Source organism: Eubalaena glacialis, chromosome 19 (assembly GCF_028564815.1).
Source record: "Eubalaena glacialis isolate mEubGla1 chromosome 19, mEubGla1.1.hap2.+ XY, whole genome shotgun sequence".
NCBI classification, from domain to species: domain Eukaryota; kingdom Metazoa; phylum Chordata; class Mammalia; order Artiodactyla; family Balaenidae; genus Eubalaena; species Eubalaena glacialis.
This window is the reverse complement of record NC_083734.1, coordinates 8763381-8785000: the sequence shown is the minus strand read 5'-3', so window position 1 is coordinate 8785000 and position 21620 is coordinate 8763381. Positions and strand designations below refer to the sequence as shown.

The 21620-nt window shown below is 55.4% G+C and overlaps 1 protein-coding gene across 2 annotated transcripts in view; it reads left to right on the top strand.

Annotated features, from left to right (window-relative positions):
• Nucleotides 1–21620, top strand: part of NTN1 (netrin 1) — a 204466-nt gene that overhangs the window by 134119 nt on the left and 48727 nt on the right. For both annotated transcript variants that reach the window (XM_061174818.1, XM_061174817.1), the window contains exons 3-4: nt 2794–2982; nt 18318–18467. In XM_061174818.1, the coding sequence (XP_061030801.1) occupies nt 2794–2982; nt 18318–18467 (339 nt within the window). The remainder of the gene's footprint in view (nt 1–2793; nt 2983–18317; nt 18468–21620) is intronic.

Here is a 21620-nt window from a genome sequence, read left to right as displayed (position 1 = left end):
CATCAGAGAGAAAAATTAAAGAGGCAAAATTTTTTTAAATCACAAAAGTAATATGTGAATAAGAAACTGGTAAAAATATTTGCAGCTTGGATGTAAAAAAGACAAATGGTTTTTAATCCATCGTCTATAAGAGCACTAGACAGCGTAAGAAAAAAACCCACCTTTTTTGAAATCTGGGCAAATGGCATGAACAGGCAATGCATACACACACAAAAAGAAATATAAATAGAAAAACAAACACATGGAGAAATGTCCAATCTCACTGGTAATCAAAGACATGCCATGCAAATTAAAATTGTGTGTGTTTGTGTGTTTTCCAGACGAATTGGCAAAGGTTAAAAAAAAAGAATGCTGATACCAAATGCATATTGTTATTCTTTTCTAGGGTGTGGAGAAATAGGAACTCTCATATCCTGCTGGTGGGAGAGTAAACTAGGACAGCGTTTCTTGAGGGCAATTGAGATCCCGAGTTAAGAACACCAAAATTTAACCTGGCGATTCTGCCCTGAGAAATTTACCGTACGACAATCATCAGAGCAGAGTACAGATATGCATGTTCAAAGGTGGTTACCACTGTGTTGTTTGTAATAGTGAAAAACTGGAAATAACTGCCCAACCTGGGAAGGCCCTGCTTTTAACTGCATCAGCTTCTGATTCCAAGGAGCCCATTTTGTGTATGCATACAGTGGAGGACTTTCAAAACTATGAAGGACATTATCTGACATAAAAAAAATGTTCATCATTATGAGAAAATTGGCTTGGAAGCGAGAGGTACAAGGATGATCCACGTGTGTAGGAAAGAATTAAATAGCTCCACAGCTGAGCAAATGTTAATTAAAGCCTGCAAGGAGAGACCCGGTATTAACAGCAGTTGGTGGAGATTTGAGTGCGTTTTTTTTTTTTTTTTTTTTTTTTACCTTTCTGCTTTTGTTTTTCAAGTGTCTGGTATTAAACGTTTATTTCTTTAACAATTACATAAAATGCGATTTAAAACAAGCTTACCACAAAAGTAAGGGCAAATCGTGTTGTAGAGTGAGCAAGATTAGGCCAGATTTAAGCTGGAGGCATCCTGGAGTCAGAAGCCTAAAGAGGAAGCAGGGAACAGTGTCGCAGGGTGATATGAAGAGGGCTGTGTAGGGGCTGTGCTGGATCCCTAGGGAGCTCAGACCCCCCCTGTGTGCAAGCCAGGTTGGCCGGAGGTGAAGAAAGGCCTGGAAGTGACATTGAAACCAAGACACGGAGGTTGAGAAGGATGCAGGCAGATGAGGAGGGGGCTTGAGAGCAGAGGGTCCAATGAGGCAAGGAACAGCAAATGCAAAGCCTCAGAGGCAACAGGTGAGGGGTCCTCACACGTGGCATGCTCCAGAAACTGACAAAGTTTGATACAGCTTGAAGCATAAGAGGAGAGAGGGGGATGATCAGAGCTACAGCGGGAGGGAGAAGCAGGACCAGTTTATTCAGAGCCCGGGAGGCCGTGTTAAATGATTTAGATTTTATTCAGTGGGGAGCCACTGAAAGATTTTAAACAGGTACTGGACATCTTCAGATACGTGCTTAGAACTGCTGCTCTGCTCACAGTGTCGGGAGCTTGGAGGGCTCAGCTCAGGTGACAGAGGGGCCAAGGCCTGATGGATGGAGAGCAGTGAATGGGTTTGGGGAAGGCGCCTTAGGGTCCACATAGAGACCCCAAAGCAGAAGCCGGCAATGTGGATTTGGGAGACAGGAGCACAGAGGTGGGCACTGCCATGAGGGGTGAACGAGGCAGACTGGGGAGAGCATCAGAGCAGAGGGAAAAGGGTGCTGAGTCCAGAGGAGCATGTGGGGAACAGGCAGAGGGAAGCAGGATTAGGCAGGAGCAGGACGGGGGGAGGATGCTAAGGGCCTGTCCAGAGGACCCAGCGGCCAGGAGTGTGGGCCACCACGCCGTGGGAAGTCATGCAAGTTGATGGTGGGAGGGGAGACGGTGCAGCGGGGCCCCGAGCCCTCAGTGGCAGGAGGAGGCGTGGGAAAAGGAGAGTCCAGCCCAGTGGCTGGAGCTCAAGGAAGTGGGGAGCGTGCGTGGGTAGAGGTGCTGCTCAGAAGCAGTGCAAGTGTCTGCTCCGGCTGCGGTGATAAGTTGGCACCCACCGGGGTGCTTAACCAACACACGTTTATTTCTCATAATTCGGAGGCTGGAGTCAAGAGCAAAGTGTGGGAAGGGTTGGTTTCTCCTGAGGCCTCTCTCCTTGACTTGCACCCCTGCCATCTCTCTGCGTGTCCAAACTTCCTCTTTATAGAAAGAGGATGCCAGTCAGATGGGACTGGGGCCCACCCTTATGTCCTTATTTTAATGTAATCATCTCCTTAAAGGCCCCATCTCCAAGATAGGTCCTCTGCCAAGATGTCTCCCAATATAGCCCCGTTCCGAGGTTCTGGGGTTCGGGCTTCAGCACATGAATGGGGTGGGGGGAGGCACAGTTCAGCCCACAACAAGCAGGATTTGGGCACAAGGAGGATGCCAGCCGCACCTCCCAACTCTGACTTGTGTGATGAGTGTGTGGGCCGGGGGGAGAGGGGATCGTCTGAAGGAAGTGAACCCTCTCCACTGGAGAGGGAAAGCAGCCGGCTGGCGACGGTTCAGGTACTGCCAGGTGGTCAATACCCGCTGATGAATGCAAACAGGGGAGCCAAGGCAAAAGCTCCCGGAAGAAAGTCTGTCTCAGGATCGGGCAGTGGAGGAGGGGGAGCTGGGGGGACGGGGTCTCCGGCGCCCCTCCTGACGCCGCTCCTGACCCGTGTCCCTGTCTCCCGTAGCCTGTAACTGCAACCTTCACGCCCGGCGCTGCCGCTTCAACATGGAGCTTTACAAGCTGTCGGGGCGCAAGAGCGGAGGCGTCTGCCTCAACTGTCGCCACAACACGGCCGGCCGCCACTGCCACTACTGCAAGGAGGGCTACTACCGCGACCTGGGCAAGCCCATCACCCACCGCAAGGCCTGCAAAGGTAGGCGGGGCGGGCCTGGGCCGCCCCTCCCTCTCCCGCCCCTCCCCTCTCCTTCTCCTCCTCCAGCGTTTCTTTTTTCTAGTGCCCACGCTGAGATCATCGCACGCACGCACGCACGCCTCCCAGGTATCTGGAGGTGTAAGTCGGAACAAAGGGGCAGTGGAGAAACGGCTCCGGGAGAAGAAAGGAGGTGGGATCCCCGCGAGGGTGCAGGGCTCCCGGGCCCCCCCCCCGCCCCCTCCGTCGGCGCAGGTGTGCCGCATACCACAGGGCGGGGGTCGTGTTCACCGGGCTTACCGTCGGCACAAAGGACTCTCTTTCACCAAAACCAAGCAGATGCATTTCTTTGGATGTGTGCGCACCGCTCCCCCGCCTCCAGCCCCCAACACTCACACAGATGCGCACCTTCACTGTGATGTCGGCAACTGGGGGGCTGGGGGGGGGACGGGGCTCAGAAGGAACGTTTAATCCACCTGCAAATAGTTTCACTTCTCAGGACAAAAAATTAAAGGGAGATGGGGGACTCTATTTTTTGTTCACTGAAGCAAGCAGTAATGTTTTAACTTTCTGCTGTTTGTTTTCTCCCACTAACAAAAATGAAGCGATGGTCAGATGACTCAGAGGAGTTGATGAAATGCCAGGGAATGTAGTGACATTGGGGGAGGGGAGAAGTGCTCTCCCCCCACCCGCACCCCCATTTGCTTTTGGGAATTCCAGGAACCAGGACTCTCTGGGTCCAAAACGTGAGGCCTAGCGCCACGGCTTCCTGTGAGCATGGCTTCCCGAGAACATATTTATCTCCGAGGGCTCTTGGGCCACAAGCCAGCATGGCTGGGGTCCTCACATGGGCCTGTAAAGACCCTGACACCGGAGAGACACAAGCCATGGGAGACTTAGGCCCAGATGATGAGCTGCAGCAGGGAAACCCTCCTATGGCCACTGCTTAGCCTTGGATGAAGCCAAAGTATCATCCTCTTAACAGGAAATCCACCAGATGTTGGGCACTTGTGTGCAGGACCGATTACATAATTCGTGGGCCCCAGTGCAAAATGAAAATACGGGGCTTCTTATTCAGGAATTGCTAAGAATTTCAAAATGGCAAGCAGAGTTTCAACCAAGCGCGTGCCCTTCTGAGTGTGGGGCCCATGAGCCGGCCCTGCTTGTGCAGGACGCTGTTCTCCAAAAAACAGGTTCCCAGTCTGTCTCCTCCTCGAGAAATCCCTTGGATTCCAAATGAGCAGAGATGAATAGGATGGCTTCCAACACACAAGCAAGCTCTCCTTCCAGATCTGTGGACTTAAGGCTGCCTCTGGTGGTTGTCGAGAGAAATTTAAGCATAAAGGTAGCTGGGCTGTTTCCACATTAAAAAACAACTGATCAGGTGAGCATCCCCCAGGAGACTTTGAGCAGGGACTGAGAAAGTGACCTGGGCAAAGGGATCCAAGAAACGTCTACGGTGGCAGGAAGGCAGGGGCACCATGGAAGGAGGGCTTTGGGTTTTCAGAGAATGTAGTTGGAAGGTAGCCAACGCCTTGTGCCCAAGTGTTTGTTGTTTCTCTTCTACAGAAGAAATTGAAGTCAGGGTCTTGTAAACAACTGGTTGCACATAGATTTCGTGGGGATTTGGCCAAGAAAATTTAATCAACAGGGGCCAGTCGGGTGGGCAGCCCTGTGCCCGCGGATGAGAAGGTCTGGGCTGTGTCTGGAAAGGCAGTGGTCACTTCCTGCCATGCCAGTTTCTTCTGTCAGAGCAGGAAAGGCATGTCCCCTGGAGAGTCAGGAAGGAGCAGGGACTTGGTCATCTTGCCATCTTGCCTGCTCTCCCTTTCCTCTGTTGCCGTGGGGAGGGATGAGGGCCGTGTGTGGCCCTTCACTGCTGGGAGCGAGCTGTCAGGAGGCCACGGGGTCCTGGGAACCTGCAGATCATCCTCCAGGGCTCTGCCACTCTAGTTAAATGGTGTGGAGCTGCCGGCTTCCTTTGCTGGTTTCCAGGAGGGACAGATGCAGGCAGATGAGGGTGTGGTCCTGTCTTATTTCAAATGCTTTGGCCAGCCTCGGTGGCTGGGTCCTTTCTCCCAGCCCTGGACAGCAACTGCTTTGGTGGTAACGCTGGGAGAAGAACCCATGGAAGAGGAGAAAATGTAAGGATGGAATCTGCTCAGAAGGACACTTGCTTATCCTTCTGGGGAAATGTGGCAGGAAAGGGCGGGACTCTCAGTGCCTCCTGATTGGTGAGGAAAGACAGTGCTTCAAGGATCCTGCCTCCTGATTGGTGAGGCAGAGCATTGCCTGAAGGGCCCTGCTTTGTGATAGGTGAGAAAATACAATGCCTGAAAGATCTGCTCTCTGATTGGTGAGAAGAAGAATGTGACCTGAAAGGTCTTGCCATTTCATTGGTGAGGAAAGGCATCTGTTGAAAGTTCCAGATCTTTCCCCTCAGCTCTTTTTTTTCCTGGTGTCACCCCCTTAGGGGATGTGGGAACTTTGAATCCACAGTTCCCCCACCAAAGAAAGACCCTGAGATCTTGGTGGGAACCAGCTGTAGGAGTTCAGATGCCGGCAGGGGGGATGTGTACCCTTGAGATCTTCAGACAGGCGTCTCTCCATCACCCCGCCCCCGAGGAGTCCACTGTCTTGTCTTCCCAGGGCCAGATGGTTTAAGGATATGGTTCCCTTAGTGGAAGCATTTGGTCCCAGCATTTTGATCTCAGATGGTTTGCTCTCAGGGGATTCCAAAGTCATGTAGATGTGGAGTCACCCCCAGCCCTGGCCCCATTGTAGCTCTCGGGTGAAGGCTGCACTTCTTTGCTCTGTTTCAGATGCATTTCATGGGGGAAATGGGACAACCAGCAGTGCCTCTTGACTCAAGTTGGCCGTTGACTTGAGGGTGCTTGGGAATGGCTATTGGGGCCCCTTTACTCCCAGGGTACCCGACTTCCCAGGGTCTGGGAGGAGCCCCGGGCAGGGGCTGAGGCCACCCATACACTGCTGGTGATTGGCTGACTCCCGACCTTGTTCAGTTGAGAGCTGGGGTGGACCCAGACAAGAACAGCTTGGAGCAAGGGTATTCCATCCCAAACATCATTATGCCGTTCCCCCATTTGGGAAGTTTCATAGCAACAAATTTGTTGGGTTCTTTTTCCCCTCCCCTAGCTTAGAACCAGACTGGGGCTGGCAGGGCCGGTGCACACAAAGGGCTGTAATCAACATGCCCAGGGAGCAGGCGACTGCACTCTCCGCTATTCAGCGCGATTTCACAGCACTGGGAAGGCCTCATTATGGCGTGGGCTGTTGTCCTATACAAAGTCAGACGAGATGAATTTCTCCCCTTTCTCTGCAGAAGGGTGTGTGAATGATACTCGTTCTGGAATCTGTCAAAAGATAGGCGGTTTTGTTTACCATTTGTCTTCTTTATGGACTTGGGGGCTCTTTCTCTTTAGAGCCGGCAGAGAAGACGTTACCATTTAACCATTTCAGCCATGCCTCCCTTTAAACGATATTAATTTATCATCTCCCCAAACCATCTGTGATGGATAAAGACATTCCAGGAGTCTCCCGTGAACCGAATTGTGATGAGAATGAAGAAATTACCCACCGCATCTAGCGCCCCCGCTCAGAGCGGCTTGCTTCTTTCTCTCGTTGACTTGCCCCCTTCAAGTCCACAGTCACCACGGCTGATCGCAGGCTGCTAAGAAGGTGGTGCCCGAGTCCTCAGAAGATGCGGGCGGCAGTGGGCAGAAGCCTGCGATGGTCCACACCAGCTTTGCCAGGGCTTGCTTGCCGCTCCCATCCACCCCTGTTTCTTCCAGCAGCTCTGCCAAGGGTTGGGGAGGAATCGAGCATTTTGGGCCACACCCTGGCCTCCCCAACCACTCTGATGTGTAGCCAAGCTGAGAACCAGGGCGGTGGGAGAATAAGAATTGAGTACAGTGACCTGCTCTTGTGTTGAGAAAGGGGATATTCACAGGTGACCTAGGATTTATTCTTTAGAGGGGAGAGCCTTATGTTTTAATGGTTCTCTTGATGAAAACTGGGCAGAGGGGTGTGTGTGTTTAAAATTGTGAAAATTTAAATCTTGCTGGTAAGGCTGGGAGCTTAGTTATACAGCCTGATGCTCCAGTGTCCAGATGAAGGCTGGGATTGGACAGTCATTACTGCTTCATAGTGTGTGTGTGTGTATACATGTGTGTATGTCTAGATCTGGTCGTCTGAGGATTTAGTCACCGCACAGCTAGGAACCTGGGACCTCCACCCCTTCCAGACTCTAAGCTAGTGTCCATGCAGCGGACAAAAGCCTAAAAGCCTCAGAGATGCCCTTTTGATGTGTGGGCTCCTTGTCACATTTCCTTTTCCTAGCATCATCTTGGGAGGTACAGGGAAAAGGCTTGGTCATCTTGGCAGGAAGGTTCTCAGTGGCTGGAGCAGCTCCCAGTTTAGAGGGCAGAGACCACAATCAAAGCCAGCACCCACGGGGAGAGAGACAGTCAGAGGAGAGGAAATCCTCATGGAAGGGCTCAGCTCCAGCTGTGGCCTGTGTTGGTGCAGCCTTCCTTGTTCCCTGGGAACGTGGGGGTCAGAATCCTGATCTCCAGATGTGCTTCAGGCTCAAAGCCTGGAGAGCATCACGCAAGTCATGGGACCTCCCTGGACCTCGGTCTCCTCATCTATGAAATCATATTCAGATTTACGGTCTCTGAGCCCCATACAGCTTTTTTTTTTTACACTTTTTTTTTAAAATTAATTAATTTATTTATTTTTGGCTGTGTTGGGTCTCCGTTTTTGTGTGAGGGCTTTCTCCAGTTGTGGCAAGCGGGGGCCACTCTTCATCGCGGTGCGCGGGCCTCTCGCTATCGCGGCCTCTCTTGTTGCGGAGCACAGGCTCCAGACGCGCAGGCTCAGTAGTTGTGGCTCACGGGCTTAGTTGCTCCGCGGCATGTGGGATCCTCCCAGACCAGGGCTCGAACCCGTGTCCCCTGCATTAGCAGGCAGACTCTCAACCACTGCGCCACCAGGGAAGCCCCCCCATACAGCTTTCACACTCCACATAACACATCCTCTTTTTAAAAAAAAAAAATCATAAATTAAAAAAATTTTATGGGTCCCTGATCCAATAGGACAAGGTCTTATGTAAGTGAAGTTTGTGACCCGGGAACTTGGAAAAGCTGGCAGAGCCAGGAAATTGGGTGGAGGCGGTTTTCTCCTAAGGTCTTTACAAATGAGGAGAGTCTCCCATCTTGTGACTTGGCCCTTGCGGTGCCCTGCTGTGAAGTGGGGTCTTTCAGGCCCAGCCCTCCGTCTCATTCCCCTGGGCCTCCTTGGCCAGTCTCTTCACCTCCCTGGGTGTCAGTCCCCTTGTCTCTGAAGCTTGCTCTCATCCTGATTTTACATGAACTCTCCTAGAGGATCCCCAGGGTCCCCAGTCTGAACAGAAGAGCCTCCTCATGTTTGCACTCCCCCAGTTAACAGGGGCATTTTGCTTGGGAAATACCTTCTGCTACCAGAAGAGCAGCAGGTTACCACAGCCACAGGCTAGGGATGAAGAGCTTTTAAAAGCATGGAACTTGGAGTTATTGAGACCAGGGTTCAGATTCCACCTCAAGGCAAGGTATTTACTCTTCGGTGCCTCAGTTTTCCCATCTGAAAATGGGGATAATAGTAGTCCCTCCTCCCTCCTAGGGTTATGGTGTCGATTAAATGAGATGATGCAGAGGAGGTCCCCAGCACATGGCGTGCACGCCACACTGGTGAGCTGTGACGATTATTAGTACAAGCGGAGAAAAAGAGAGTAACCAGAGCCCCTGCCATTGCCAGCACGCACACCAAGTGGATGGATACCATTCCTTTGGCTCCCCGTGGCCTTAGTTCTTTCGGTGAGTGTGGTGCACAGGACAGCCGGCCCCTCTCACTTGAGAGTCTCAGCCCCGGGGTGTACTTGAAGGCCGATTCCCACCAGACTGGGCAGGGCCCCAGGGATTTGCCCTAATGCCGTTGCACACCCTTGATAAAGGATTTACATGCTTTGGGAGCAAAATTGCTCCCAAACGACTGGAACGGCAGAGATGGGTGCCCGGCAGCCAGCAGGCGGAGGCCCTGAGCGGAGAAGGTGGGGAAGGGCTGTGTGCATCCAGATGCAGTTCTGAAGGTGCTGCTAAGAAAGACCTGCAGCATCTGAGGGGCTCCCGATGGGTCTGGGGCTGAAAGGAGGATGCGAGGCCCGAAGTGGTCCTCACTGTTGGTCATCCAAGTGCTCCAGCACCTCCCCCACTGCACTGTCCAGCCCCTGCCCGCCTGCCTGAGCCTGTGCATGCAGACAACACACACACACACACACACACACACACAGGGAACGACCTGTAGGACCTGAGCCTTTCGCCTCAGCTGTAAATCAGGTGCGGGAAGACTACAGTTAACTAGATCACGGAGGGTCATAATCCAGTTTGGGATGATGGGGCTCCCCCCTTCCACTTCCTGCTGTCTGCACCTTGATCCGAAAGGGAGGTCGTGCAGCTTGAAACGTTTCTTCTTTTGTGCCTCGTTAGCAACTGCTGGGAGAAAGAAAAGCAGAGCCTCGGAGGAGGCGGACCCAGACAGCTGAGATGAAGTTTGTGGATTATCTGTGGATTTAAATTATCCTCGCCCCCTCATTAGCACGGAGAATTTAGGAGTGGGGAGTGATCGTCGTCAGGGTTGCCAGTGACCTCGGTTGTGAGGGGAAGGGCTTTGCTTTGTGCCCCTCCTACTTTCCTCCAGAGTCACAGGGTCCGTGAAACGGCCTCTTCCCCACGGAGAGGGCGGCACATTGGCCCTGAGCGTGTGCATTGATTCAGCCCATGTTCATGGATCGCCTGCTCCAGGCGGAACTGGGGGTACAGTGGTGACCAGCACAGACACGTACCCCTGGAGCTTGTGTTCTGGAGGGAGGTTGATGATAGAGAAGAAAAAGTGAGCAGAGGATGATTACAGCTTGTGGTGAGTTACATGGAGGAAATAAACAAGGTGGAAGGAGAGAGTGTAACTGGCGGCAGGGGAGGGGGAGGGGAGGGGGAAGCTGCCGTACAGGGCATCCCGGGAGGACCTCTCTGGGGATGGGATGGACTTTGAGATGAGACCTGGGGTGTGAGGCGCAAACAGCCATGGGGGCACTGAGGGAGGAGCAGTACCGTTGCCTGGAAGCAGGTAAGGGCTGGAGGGCTCTCTGTCAGAAGGGAGGCGACGGGGGCAGAGAGGAGGGGGCCCGTTGCAAGAGCGGTGGATGCCACTGGGGGGCTGAGGATCAGTGACTGGAGAGATACGTCTGGCTTACCTTGTAAGACGCTCCTGCTGTGCGACATGCCACAGATGGGAGAAAACATCTGTGCATCGCATATCCGACCAAGGACTTGAATCCAGGCTGTGTAGAGGACTCTCAGAACTCCACGATAAGACAACCAACCCCTGAGCTAGAAATGGGCAGAATACTTGAACAGCTACTTAGCAAAGATCCAGGGATGGCAACTAAATACCCAAACCATCATTTGTCTGCATTAGGGAAATGCAGATTAAAACCACAGCGAGATGCCACTACCCACCCATTAGAATGTTGAAAATAAAAAGTCCTGACAGTCCCAAGCACTGGCGCGGGTGTGTGGTAATCGGAACTCTCGCACACGGCTGGGGAATTCAGAATGGCACAGCTGCTCCGGAAAACAGTTTGTCAGTGTCTTACAAAGTTAAGCATAGACCTGCCATAATACTCAGCAATGCCTCCCCTAGGTATTTATCCCAGACAAACGAAATCTGTGTTCACACCAAAACCTGCACACGGATGTTGATAACAGCGTTATTCGCAACTGCCAAAAACTGGAAACAACCCAACGATGCTTCAGTGGGTGAATGGACAGCCAGTGGTGCACCCGTCCTGTGAAACCCGACTCAGCAATGCAAATGAACACGCTGTTGATTGACACAGCAACATGGACGCATCTCAAATTCATTGGGTGTAAAGGAGGCCAATCTCAAAAGATTACCTACTGTATGACCTCACCGAACATACGGTACCTCCATATATTTTACATACGGTAAATCCCAGAATAAGATGGTCTGAAAAGCTGTAGGGACCGAGAATAGATCCTGGGTTGCCAGGAGTAGGGACCGGGGGGGCTCACTGCAAAGGAGGAACACAGGGGATTCTTGGGAGAGTTGGGCTGTTCTGTGTCCTGAGTATGGTAGTGGCTACAGGACCCTGTGCATGTGATAAAGCCCATAGGACTGGACACCACAAAAAGCGAACTTGACCGTGTGTGAATGAAATGATGATGATGATGGTGATGACACGCTGCTTCCGTAGGGCTCTGTGATGCTGACTTTGGACCTCCTGGTCCCCTGTCTCCCATTCCTCATGGCCCTGAGCTCACAAAGGGACCAGTCCCCCTGGGGTCGGCATTCACTCCTCCTCCCTGCCCCGCCCCCAGCCCGCCTCTCTGAGCCCCACCCACTGTCTGCACCTTACCCGAGGCCCTTCCCTTCTGGAGTCCCCAGCCACCTCGGCCAGCCTCCACGTTTCTCTTCTCGGGGTCCATCCTCCTCACCCTGTTGGGGAGCAGAGAACACCCCTTAGTGCCTGACGTGTCCTTCCCTCAAGCGCCACCTCTGGGGGTCCCACCAGGCTTCCCCAAAGAGGCCCAGCACACATGCAAGAGACATGGGAAGCCTTTGGATCTGAACTTGATTTTCTCTGAAGATTCTGGCCCTTTCTGTCTTCATGCACAAACTCTCACCTGCGCAGAGCATGCTGCTCTTCCTTCCCCTCCCCCCACCTCTCCCTCCCCCCACCTCTCCCCCCCCTGCCGTCTCCCCCCCCCCCACCTCCCCCACAGCGGCAGGAGCTCAGCCTGGTCCACATAACAGGGCCACTCCACAGGGCCCCGCCCGCCCCCGCTTTCTTTGTGGACGGTGTCCAGGTACATAGACAAGTGTCACTCCAAGCAGAGAAGGGTGTTTCACCCTAACCCAGTGCCACGGGCAGAGGAGGACCTTGGGCCTAGGCTGTAGACCTTGGAGTCCCAGGGACCCCCTGACTGTCTCTAACGATGCTCACCGACGGCAGTGTCCCAGATTCAGGGCCGGGCGGTTTCTCTCCCTACCACGCTCCTCTGCAGCCCCGAGGCCTTGTGGGCACTGGAAGGGGCGTTTCCGTCAGACCCTGGCTGGGAAGGGCTGCATCCAGCACCTGGCGTTTGGCACTTTCTTCTTAAAGGACAGGAATGGCAGGCTCCCCGCACGCATGGGGCGGGTGAGGACGAGGCCGCCCATGGGCAGGGCCCCTGGAGAAGCTCACGGTGCAGCCTCGCTCCTCTGACCCGGTGCCAGCCTCCCGCTCAGCCCGGGCACCCAGCGCGCTCCCCGCCTGAGGCCTGCGTGGGCCGCCCTTTTGCAAACGGTCCTCAGGTTGATGCGTCAGTGAGAGCTGTTGTGGGATCTGAGCTGGGAGGGACTCTAGCCATCACGGAGGTCCTGATGTCTGCTCCACCGGCCTGCTGGGGTGTCAGGGGCCCTCAGAGACGCGGCCTACCTGGAGAAAGCTTCCATCCCCCAGCAGAGGCAGCGACTTCCACAGGGGAGCTGAGGCGTGAAAGGGCCCCCAGGCTGGTTGGTTGAGTGGTAGGACAGTCTGCCTTCTCCTGAGGCCCGGGACGCGCCTGGGCAGAGCCCCTCGGGAAGAAGACGCTTCCCTGAGGCTGAACACAAGCTGTGAGTGTGCTCAGGGGCCCAGAACAATGTACCACAGGCCTGGAGCTTAAACAACAGACATTTATTTCTCACTGTTCTGGAGGTTGGAAGTACAAGACCAAGGTGGCCGCAGGGCTGGTTCCTTCTGAGGCCTCTCCTTGGCTTGGAGGCGGCCGTCTTCTCCCTGTGTCCTCACGTGGCCTTCCCTCTGGGTGTGTCTGTGTCCTCGTCTCCTCTTCTAATGAGGACACCAGTCATACTGGATTGAGGCCCACTCCAGTGACTGAATTTTACCTTAGTCACCCCTTTGAAGAACCTGTGTGTGAGTACAGTCACATCCTGAGGGACGGGGGTTAGGACTCCAGCATTTGAATTCTGGGGGGGACATAATTCAGTTCATAACATGAGTTCACAACTGGCTGGAGGCCTGGGTGGTGGCCGTGAAGACATCTGAGGTGAGGTTTGGTGCTGCGGTTGTTCTGTCTCCCCCTCCTGTCTGGAGCTGCTCCAGGGGGTCTGGGTGCCAGGCCCACTCCCCTCTCCTCCACACGCATGTGTCCTGGGATCACTGCCATTTGAGGGCCCCTGGAGCCAGGTCCTCAGGAAAAGTAGGTAGATGTCCTGATAGGAACCCAGGATGGGTTTCCAGAGCCAGGGCTTGAGCTGCAGTGGAGGGGGGCCAGCCCCGGGCGTGCCTCTCCTCCTGATGGCAGCTGTGGGCCTCAGGGATCCAGGGCAGAGAGCGTCAGAGGGAGCAGGAAAAGCAGCTGCTCGGGACCAGCGTCCCAGGGTCAGAGCTGAGAAGGCCTCTGGCCATCACGGGGGTCCTCATAACTGCTCCACCGGCCTGCCTTCCAGGTCAGCTTTGCGGGGGCTCTCGGCAACCCTGGTACACTTCTCGTAGCTGACGACCCGAATCTCAGAGAGGAGATTCTGGCCCAGTGCAGCAGGTCATGGTGTCGGGTGGGGTGGCCCATGGGTGTGGAGGCAGGGCCTGGTGTGCCTGGCAGCAAGAGCACTTTCCTAGACCCCTGGGCCAGGACACTGCAGTGGACCGTGGCAGTTGGGGTGACGGGCCCAGGGGACAGGCCACTGCCCTGGATCTTAGCCTGTTGAGTTGGAAGCAACTTTACTGCAAGTATAGACCTCCTGCCTTAGAGATGAGTCACCCGAGGCTCAGAAAGAGTGAGGCACTAGCTCAGGGTCACACAGCATTATTGGCAGGGCAGGGTCAGACCTGGGTCTCTTGACACTCATCTGAAACCTTCTGTGTGTCCTGAGCTGTCCGTTTCTGGCTGAGGAACCCAGAGCAAGGACAGTCTGTCTTCTCTGCGCCGGGAGGCCTTCCAGCCCACGTGTTCGTGAGAAACCTAATCCGGCCACCTTCTCAGGGCCCTGGGCTTCCGCTTGGTCTCACCTTCCTCTTCATGGAAAAACCCTCCGGTAGATTGTTTCCCAGGACCAGGTGCTGCCTGCTGCGTGCACACGGGTGACCTGCCAGGGAAGGGCCTGACCTGCTCTGTAAAGGAGTTGCTGACTTCCCAGGAAACGGGAGTCACCAAATGGGCTTCTAGTGGCAGAAGACATTCTGACCCAGACCTCGTTCTCCGAAGAATCAGAGAGGCTCTCACTTTGTCCCCTTAACCAGACCCCCTGCCAAGGAAAAGACTTCCACTTGCCTCACATCTGCATCCTCCCGGCTCAGCTTGTCCCCAGCCGCTCCCCTGCCCACTGTGGCGCTGCGTGTGCGTGTGTGCGTGCGTGAGAGCCTGTAGGAATCTATGTGTGTTTGTGTGTCTGGGTGTGTTTGGGGGTTGTAGGGATACAGCAGGATCCCTTTGGCTTTCTCTCCCTAAGGACCAGGGCTGGGGCCTCCTTTGTGGGCAGCTCAGGCCCCCTTCCTATGACACTGCTAGCTGGATTCCCTGGTCCAAGGCTATAGAGGACCCTCTGTGGGCTGTTGTCATCCATCAGTTCTCACACCTTGAAGCTCACCCTTCTTTTCACAGAGGGTATAACTTAGGCTTTCCTTATTCATGGGCTTTTGGGAAAAGTCTTTACTTTGGGGCCGTTTAGCTTGGAATTGAGAATGAGTGCAATGCAAGTCTCTGTGTTACGTGTGCTGCACGTAAGGGATGTCACCCGGCCTTGGTTGTAACAGGGAAGTGTGTATTTCTCCTTGCACAACAAGAAGCGCAGAGGGGCAGTCTAGAGGGTGAGGGCCCTCGGTGATGTGCTCAGAGATCAGGCGCTCTCTGTCTCCCGGTCCGTGGCCTCCTCTGTATGGTCTTACTAACTTCACAGGCTGGTGTGAGGACTAGAAGGACTGCCTATGGGAGCGTGGATGTGCTCAGGTGTTCCCAGGTGTCCGGGTGGCAGGGCTGTGCTGCAGGAGTGCTCCACCTCTGGGGATGGTCCCGCCGCCCTGGAGGTGACCTGAGTAGCCTCCTGAAGCCCCCCCACCCTGTGGGACCCTGCTGGGTTCTCTTCCTGGAACAGTGATTTTCGAGGAAGCAGTCAGCCTGCTGCCTCTGTGAGACCAAGGGCCAGTCGGTCAGAGTCTTTGCGGAATCCTGGGGGAAAGATGTGGAAACCACACAGCAAAGTGCCCTCTCCTCTAACCAAAGGATGGCCCTAAGGATGCACCTGCTCCACGAAGCAGACACGCTGCCTTGCCATCACCCAGGGTGGCCCTCAGCTCTGCCGACCTCAGCTGGTGCCCGGCTCCTCCCTGGCAGCCCACCAGCCTGGGGGGTTAAGGGGTCACCAGCTTCGAAGGGCCTCGGGTGAGGGTGATGCACGCTGCTCCCCCCAGATTCTGCTCTGGGCTGGCCCCTGCCTCGGTTAAGACGACCTGGGCCTGCGGGTGACTTGGCTCTGACCCTCCAGTGACCAAGCAACCTTTGGTGATCTCCTCCCAGCCAAGTCCAAGGCCCAGAAGTTACTGGCACGCAGCTGTGTTCCGTCAGCACGGAGGGGAGAACGTTTTGGCCTGGGTTTTAGGATTACCAGCAGGCTTGCGAGGCCGGCCAAGCGAGGTCAGCTGGCAGGGGCCTCGGGACTCCACATCTGCCTGGTGCCCACACCCGCGGCAGCGGCTTGGGATGCCAGGGTCCTGTGCTGTGGCCCTCTTGCTGTCACCAGGCCAGCTCAGAGACGCTGTCTGTGCCCCGTCACCCTTCCCATCACAGGGATGGATCTAAGGTCAGAGGTCGTCTCCCACCATCCCCTCCTCACATTATCATTCACAACATGCATCAAGACTGAGTGAAAAAAGGGAAGAAGAAGAAGAAGAAAAAACCAATAGGGAATGAACTTGAATTTAGAGTAGATTTTAGACAAGTTTCTAACAGAAGGATTTGCTGCTGTCTGCAGGGGCAGGATTGGGACAGTTCCATGTCCTGCCCCAGGCCTGTGGTCCCTGCCATCCTCTCACCTGACACGGAGCACCCCGCGGCCAGGACCCCCCACTCCCAGAGTTTCCAGACGCTCTCACGTGTCCAGACACAACTTTGACAAACAATTCCTCACATTCCTCTCCTTTCTGCCCCCTCCCCGCTCCTTCTTCCTCTTCCTAATTCTCCTCCTCAGCCACTCCTGGGCCCGAGGCCGGCTGGGAGAAGGCCACATCTTCACGCACGGCCTCCTGCCCTCATGCTGAGCAGTGCGGCTGGGGAGGTGCTAGTTTAGCTCTTTGGGGAGCTCTGCTCTCACTTATTCCCTAGCATACTTTTTTCCCATTGGGAATAGAAACAGAGCAGCTCTGGCACCAAGTGAAGTTGCTGCAGGATGCCCTCCTGCCGACGACTCTCCACCCTCTCCAGGCTTCCCTGGGGAGGGGGAGGGGGGAGGGCAAGGGGGACCCCAGGGATCCGGGGAGAACTTTGGCCTCCTTCATCCTGCCCTCCCTTCCCTACCCGCGCTGAGTCCACTGCCTAGGTCCAGGGAGGCAGGTGACCTGTGTCTGCAGGTCCCGCAGTTCTTGCCCGAGCATCACGGAGTTGGTGGCAATCTTAGTCCACTAGGGCTAACATAGCAAGACACCGCAGACCGGGTGACTTAGACAACAGATACTTCTCACAGTTTTGGAGGCAGAGAAGTCCAAGATCGATGTGCCTGCAGATTTAGTGTCTGATGACAGTTGCTTCCTGGTTTGCAGACCACTGCCTTCTTGCTGTGTAGAGAGATATCTTTTCTCCTTCCTCTTCTCATAAGGGTGCTAATCCCATCATGAGGGTCCCACCCTCATGACCTCATCTAAACCTAATTACCGGCGACTTCCCTGGTGGTGCAGTGGTTAAGAATCCGCCTGCCGATGCAGGGGACACGGGTTCGAGCCCTGGTCCAGGAAGATCCCACATGCCGCGGAGCAACTAAGTCCGTGCGCCACAACTACTGAGCCTGCGCTCTAGAGCCTGCGAGCCACTGAGCCTGCGTGCTGCAACTACTGAAGCCCGCACGCCTAGAGCACATGCTCCGCAACGAGAGAAGACACCACTGCAGTGAGAAGCCCGCGCACGAAGAGTAGCCCCTGCTCAATGCAACTAGAGAAGGCCCACACGCAGCAATGAAGACCCAAAGCGACCAAAAATAAATAAATAAATAAATAATTTTTAAAATAAAATAAATAAATAAACCTAATTACCTCCCAAGGGAAGGGCCCCACCTCCTAATGCCATCACATTGAGAGTTGGGGCTTCAACATATGAATCTGCAGGTGGGGACACAGTCATTCAGTCCATAATAGGGGGATGTTCCCTCAAACTCCTCTGGCCATTTCATCACTGGGATTGGGTCCTTGGAACACAGGGAGGGAGCCTCAGGGTGCAGTGTGATAGGGTGGGCAACCCCAGCTCTTTAGCCCATTCCAAATTAGGAGGAGGGGTGTGGGGTACAGCAGCGACTGGCCTAAGAATCTGGGCCTCACAGCACCTCCCAGCTTGGCCATTCCTTTTCTGCAAGGTCCTGGGGGTTCCTTCACCTTCGAGTCTTCGCATTTAATCGGGGTCTTTAAATGATCGCTGTGACTCCTCCTAGTGCTACGGTTGATGGGTTTTGTGATCCAGAAGCCTGTGTCTCAGACTGCCTGGCTGCAGATCAGGGTGGGTGGACAGAGCAGAGCGGAGGCCGCAGCCTGGGGGGGGGAGGTCGCACCCGCGTGGTGACTCCCCTGACCTGGCAAACCCCAGGGCTCCATCACGCCCCACACTCTGTTCCTCCCACCCAGAGGGTCAGGAGCTGGCTGGGGGCAGAGGAGTGACAGGGCACAAACCAGCCTGTGAGGGGCAGGCGTACCCCCAGTTCTGACTCCTGCACTCACGTTCAGCCCGTGGGCTGTGTAGACCTTCTTCCCGGGGCTTCGGAAGGGCTCCCCCACTTCACCCTTGCCCCCCAGACAGTCCTTTCAAGTCGGTCCATTCGGATTTTCATTCCCCTGTTTCCAGGTAGGCAGGTGGTCAGGCATCAGAGCTTCTGGAATGTGTGCGGGCTTGGCTCCCCCAGCCCTGCTCTTCCCCTGGGATGGGGTCCGGGGTGCCACTGGGTGGGGAGGACCCTGGGGGGAGGGTGTGCTCTGGTCACTCCCCGACCCACCCGCCTCTGACCCCCCTGTCGTGTGTTCTCCACAGCCTGCGATTGCCACCCTGTGGGCGCCGCTGGCAAAACCTGCAACCAGACCACGGGCCAGTGTCCCTGCAAGGATGGTGTGACTGGCATCACCTGCAACCGCTGTGCCAAGGGCTACCAGCAGAGCCGCTCCCCCATCGCCCCCTGCATAAGTATGCCAGGGCGCCCTCCTCCTGCAGGCTGGGGGGGGTGCGGGCTCGGGGCTGGGGGGGCCCTTGCCGGACACGGGTCACCCACATCCAGTGGGGGTAGTGCTCACTGAGGTGGCCCTCTGCGCTCGGGGAGCCCTGTGAGACCCCCAAGGCTGCGGGGGTCTCCGCAGAGCCAGCCCATTTGTGGCTCTCTGTCCTGAAAAGACAGAGTCTCCTGCTCCCGGGGTGTGGGGTGAGGGGGGGGAAGCAAGCCCCTCTCCTCAGCCCAGGTCCTGTTCCCATATTCCACCTTGACCCTGGGCCTGGGCCTGGATTGGGGGGCCTGGATCAGGGGCTGCCACTGCTGCTGCGGGAATTCCAGGATCCCCAGCCCCTGGCAGATTCAGAACTGAAAGGACGGACTCCACAAGGCCTTTGAGAGAAGCCAGCACGGCTCCCATGCGCCCTTCGGAAGGGTGGCAGCACTCTATGAGGGTCCTAGAGGCCCTGGCAGGCCAGCTGTCAGCCCCTTAGTTGCTGGAACTTGGGGAGGGGCGTGTGCAAGCTGGGAGGGGTCGCTCAGAGGCCTTGGCTCCGAAGAGTTTTAACATCTTACAACTGGTAGGATTGCGCAGGTGTTACGAGCTGGATTAGCCCTGGATGGAAGTCAGGCCTGGTTGGGTGCTGGCCCCTGGCCTCAGCCTCGTTGATTCCGTGTGCAGGGCTGACCTGCACCCAGAAAGGAGGGGGAAGAAGGCGTGAATCCTAGCCTACTAGGCAGACACCAAGGATAAGGCTGCTTTTCTGGAGCAGGGGTTAGCACGCTCCGCTCGGGGATTTGGCCCACTGCCTGTTTCTGTGTGGCTCGATGGGGTTTTGGGGGTTTTTTTAAACCTTTTAAAAATGACTGAAACAAAAATTAAAAGACTACTAATTTATGACATGCGAAAATGATATGAAAGGAAAAGTTCAGTGTCCATTAAATAAAGTTTTATGGAACCCAGCTGTGCCCACTTGTGCCCGTGCTACCTGTGGCTGCTTTGGGGCTCTAACGGCAGAATTGAGTAGTTGCAACAGAGACCCTACGACCTGCAGGGCCTAAAATCTTTGCCAACTGGCCCTTGGCAGGAGAAGTCAGCCGACCCCTGCTTTAGGTTTTTCAGCATCCTGTAGCTCTGGGTGGGTACTGGCTTCTCAGGTCAGGCACAAGGGGCTTGGAACAAATAACCTGAGGCAGAAGCAGGAGGTTGGGGACCCCTCAGCCCCGCAGCTGCTTGGGGTTCTTGGAGTGACCCCCTAGATCTTGCAGGGAATGTTCTCACGCCGGGCGGGAGCCTTAAACCCCCAACACCTCAGCTGCCCGACTTGGGTGCGGCCTCACGTCCAGGACACCACAAGCTGTGTGGGTTCCAGCAGCTTTTCTGACCAGTTCTTACATCAGGAGATGTTTCCTTGTTGGCAGGGGTCCGGTAACAGCGGATAACCTAAATTCAGGCCACGGGAAATTGAGCTTGGATCCATCCAGGGCAGAGCAGGTTGAAATGGGTTTTCACGACGTCTAATTGTCAGGGTCTCACAGCTTGCAAGGGTCTTTCTTTTCCGTCCATCCAAAGAGCTGCACGGTGAACATTTTTAGAAAGCTGGGAGGAAATTAGCACCACCATCTGGGCTTATGAAAACATGGAGGAAGCAAATGAGGTCTCCCTTTTAAAGGCAGTCAGGAGCTGTTGGGTTTCCCGGAAATGGCTGAAACCAACATTTCAAATCCCCAGGGGGAAAGGCCTTGAAATGGAGCTGATGTTTCAGAATTAGGGACAGAAGCCTTGGGAGACTGGAACTGTCACTTTCCAACACGCTCTCTACCCTCTCCCTTCCTCTCGCAAAGGGCGGGCTGATGCTGGGGAGAGCATTCCCACCAAGGACCTGAAGACCCGGGTCTCCATCCTGGGATTTCTGTGAGCTCTTTCTGCCAGCATCAGGCTACAGGTGCCCAGACAGTGCCTTGGACACTTGTGTCTGTTTCGCAACAGCTCTGGGAGCCCCGGGGCCCTCCGCTCACGTCCCAGAGCCAGGCCTAAGGAGCTGGGCTTGGGCAGCTGGGGTGCCTCCATGGCCACTGGCCCCAGCCCCATTCCTGGACTTGTAAGATTAGGCTGGGCTGTCTGGATTTCCCTCTGGAATGTTCCTGCTGGGCCAGGTAGCTCGTGAAGGCTCAGAGAGGGCCTGGTAGGAGGCCCGGCTTCTTAATGAGCTGCTGTGATGGGTCACCTGTGGCTTGTTGTCGCTGATAAAATCACCTGAGAGCAAGATTTGACTCCGAATCGAGGGCTGGGTCTTCTGCCTGTTCCTCCTGAAGGTGCAGAGGCTGGCTTCTGTGGGTGACCCTCACGTTTGCCCCCAGGCCCGGGTATTCCATCTCGACCCCCCAAGCCTCAGATCGCAGATAATCTAGAGTCTGGGGGTCCAAGGGAGGTCTTACCCCTGATAGTCAGACGGTGGCCAGAATCAGTGGCATTCGTGGAGGCCTCTGTGACCCCCTGTTCACATGGTCACTCAGCAGGGGAGGTGGGTCCCTCTCCCTCAGGGACTTCCGGTTCGTGGTTTGGCCTCGTCTAGAAAGAGGAAGTCGGGGACATGAAGCCTGGGTCTTCCCGGAGGCTGGCTGAACCTCCTCACCTTTTCTGAGCACCGGGCGGGAGCTTGTAGAAACGAGTTGCCGTTCTAGGTAGGAGAGGAATGGTCCCCCAAAAGCACATGCTTCCGTCAGGCCCTACGGTCTTCCGTATTGTCAGTCTTTTCTACCTGCCAAGAAAATGCCTTAGCTTGTGAGATGCGAGATGTGAGCCCGTGGGAACTTGGGCCAGGGGTGCAGGCCCCTCTCTGCACATGGAAGACACCTCCCAGCCCCCTCACATGCCACCCCTGCCATGGACCCCTTCCCCACCAGTGAGTCAAGGTCAGACCGGGCCACGCAGCCCCATCGTGATGAGCAGGGGGCCTGGGGACCCCTCTCTCTGCCCCAGGGGCCGAGGTGAGTCAACAACACGCAGACAGCAGGGGGGTCAGGGTCCTGTCTTCCCCTCGCTCCTGTCCCTGCCAGGCGGAGGGACGGCTTCCAGAAGAAAGCAGGTAGGGTGCCCGGGCCCTCACGCCGGCTTTCCCTTCCTCCCTGAC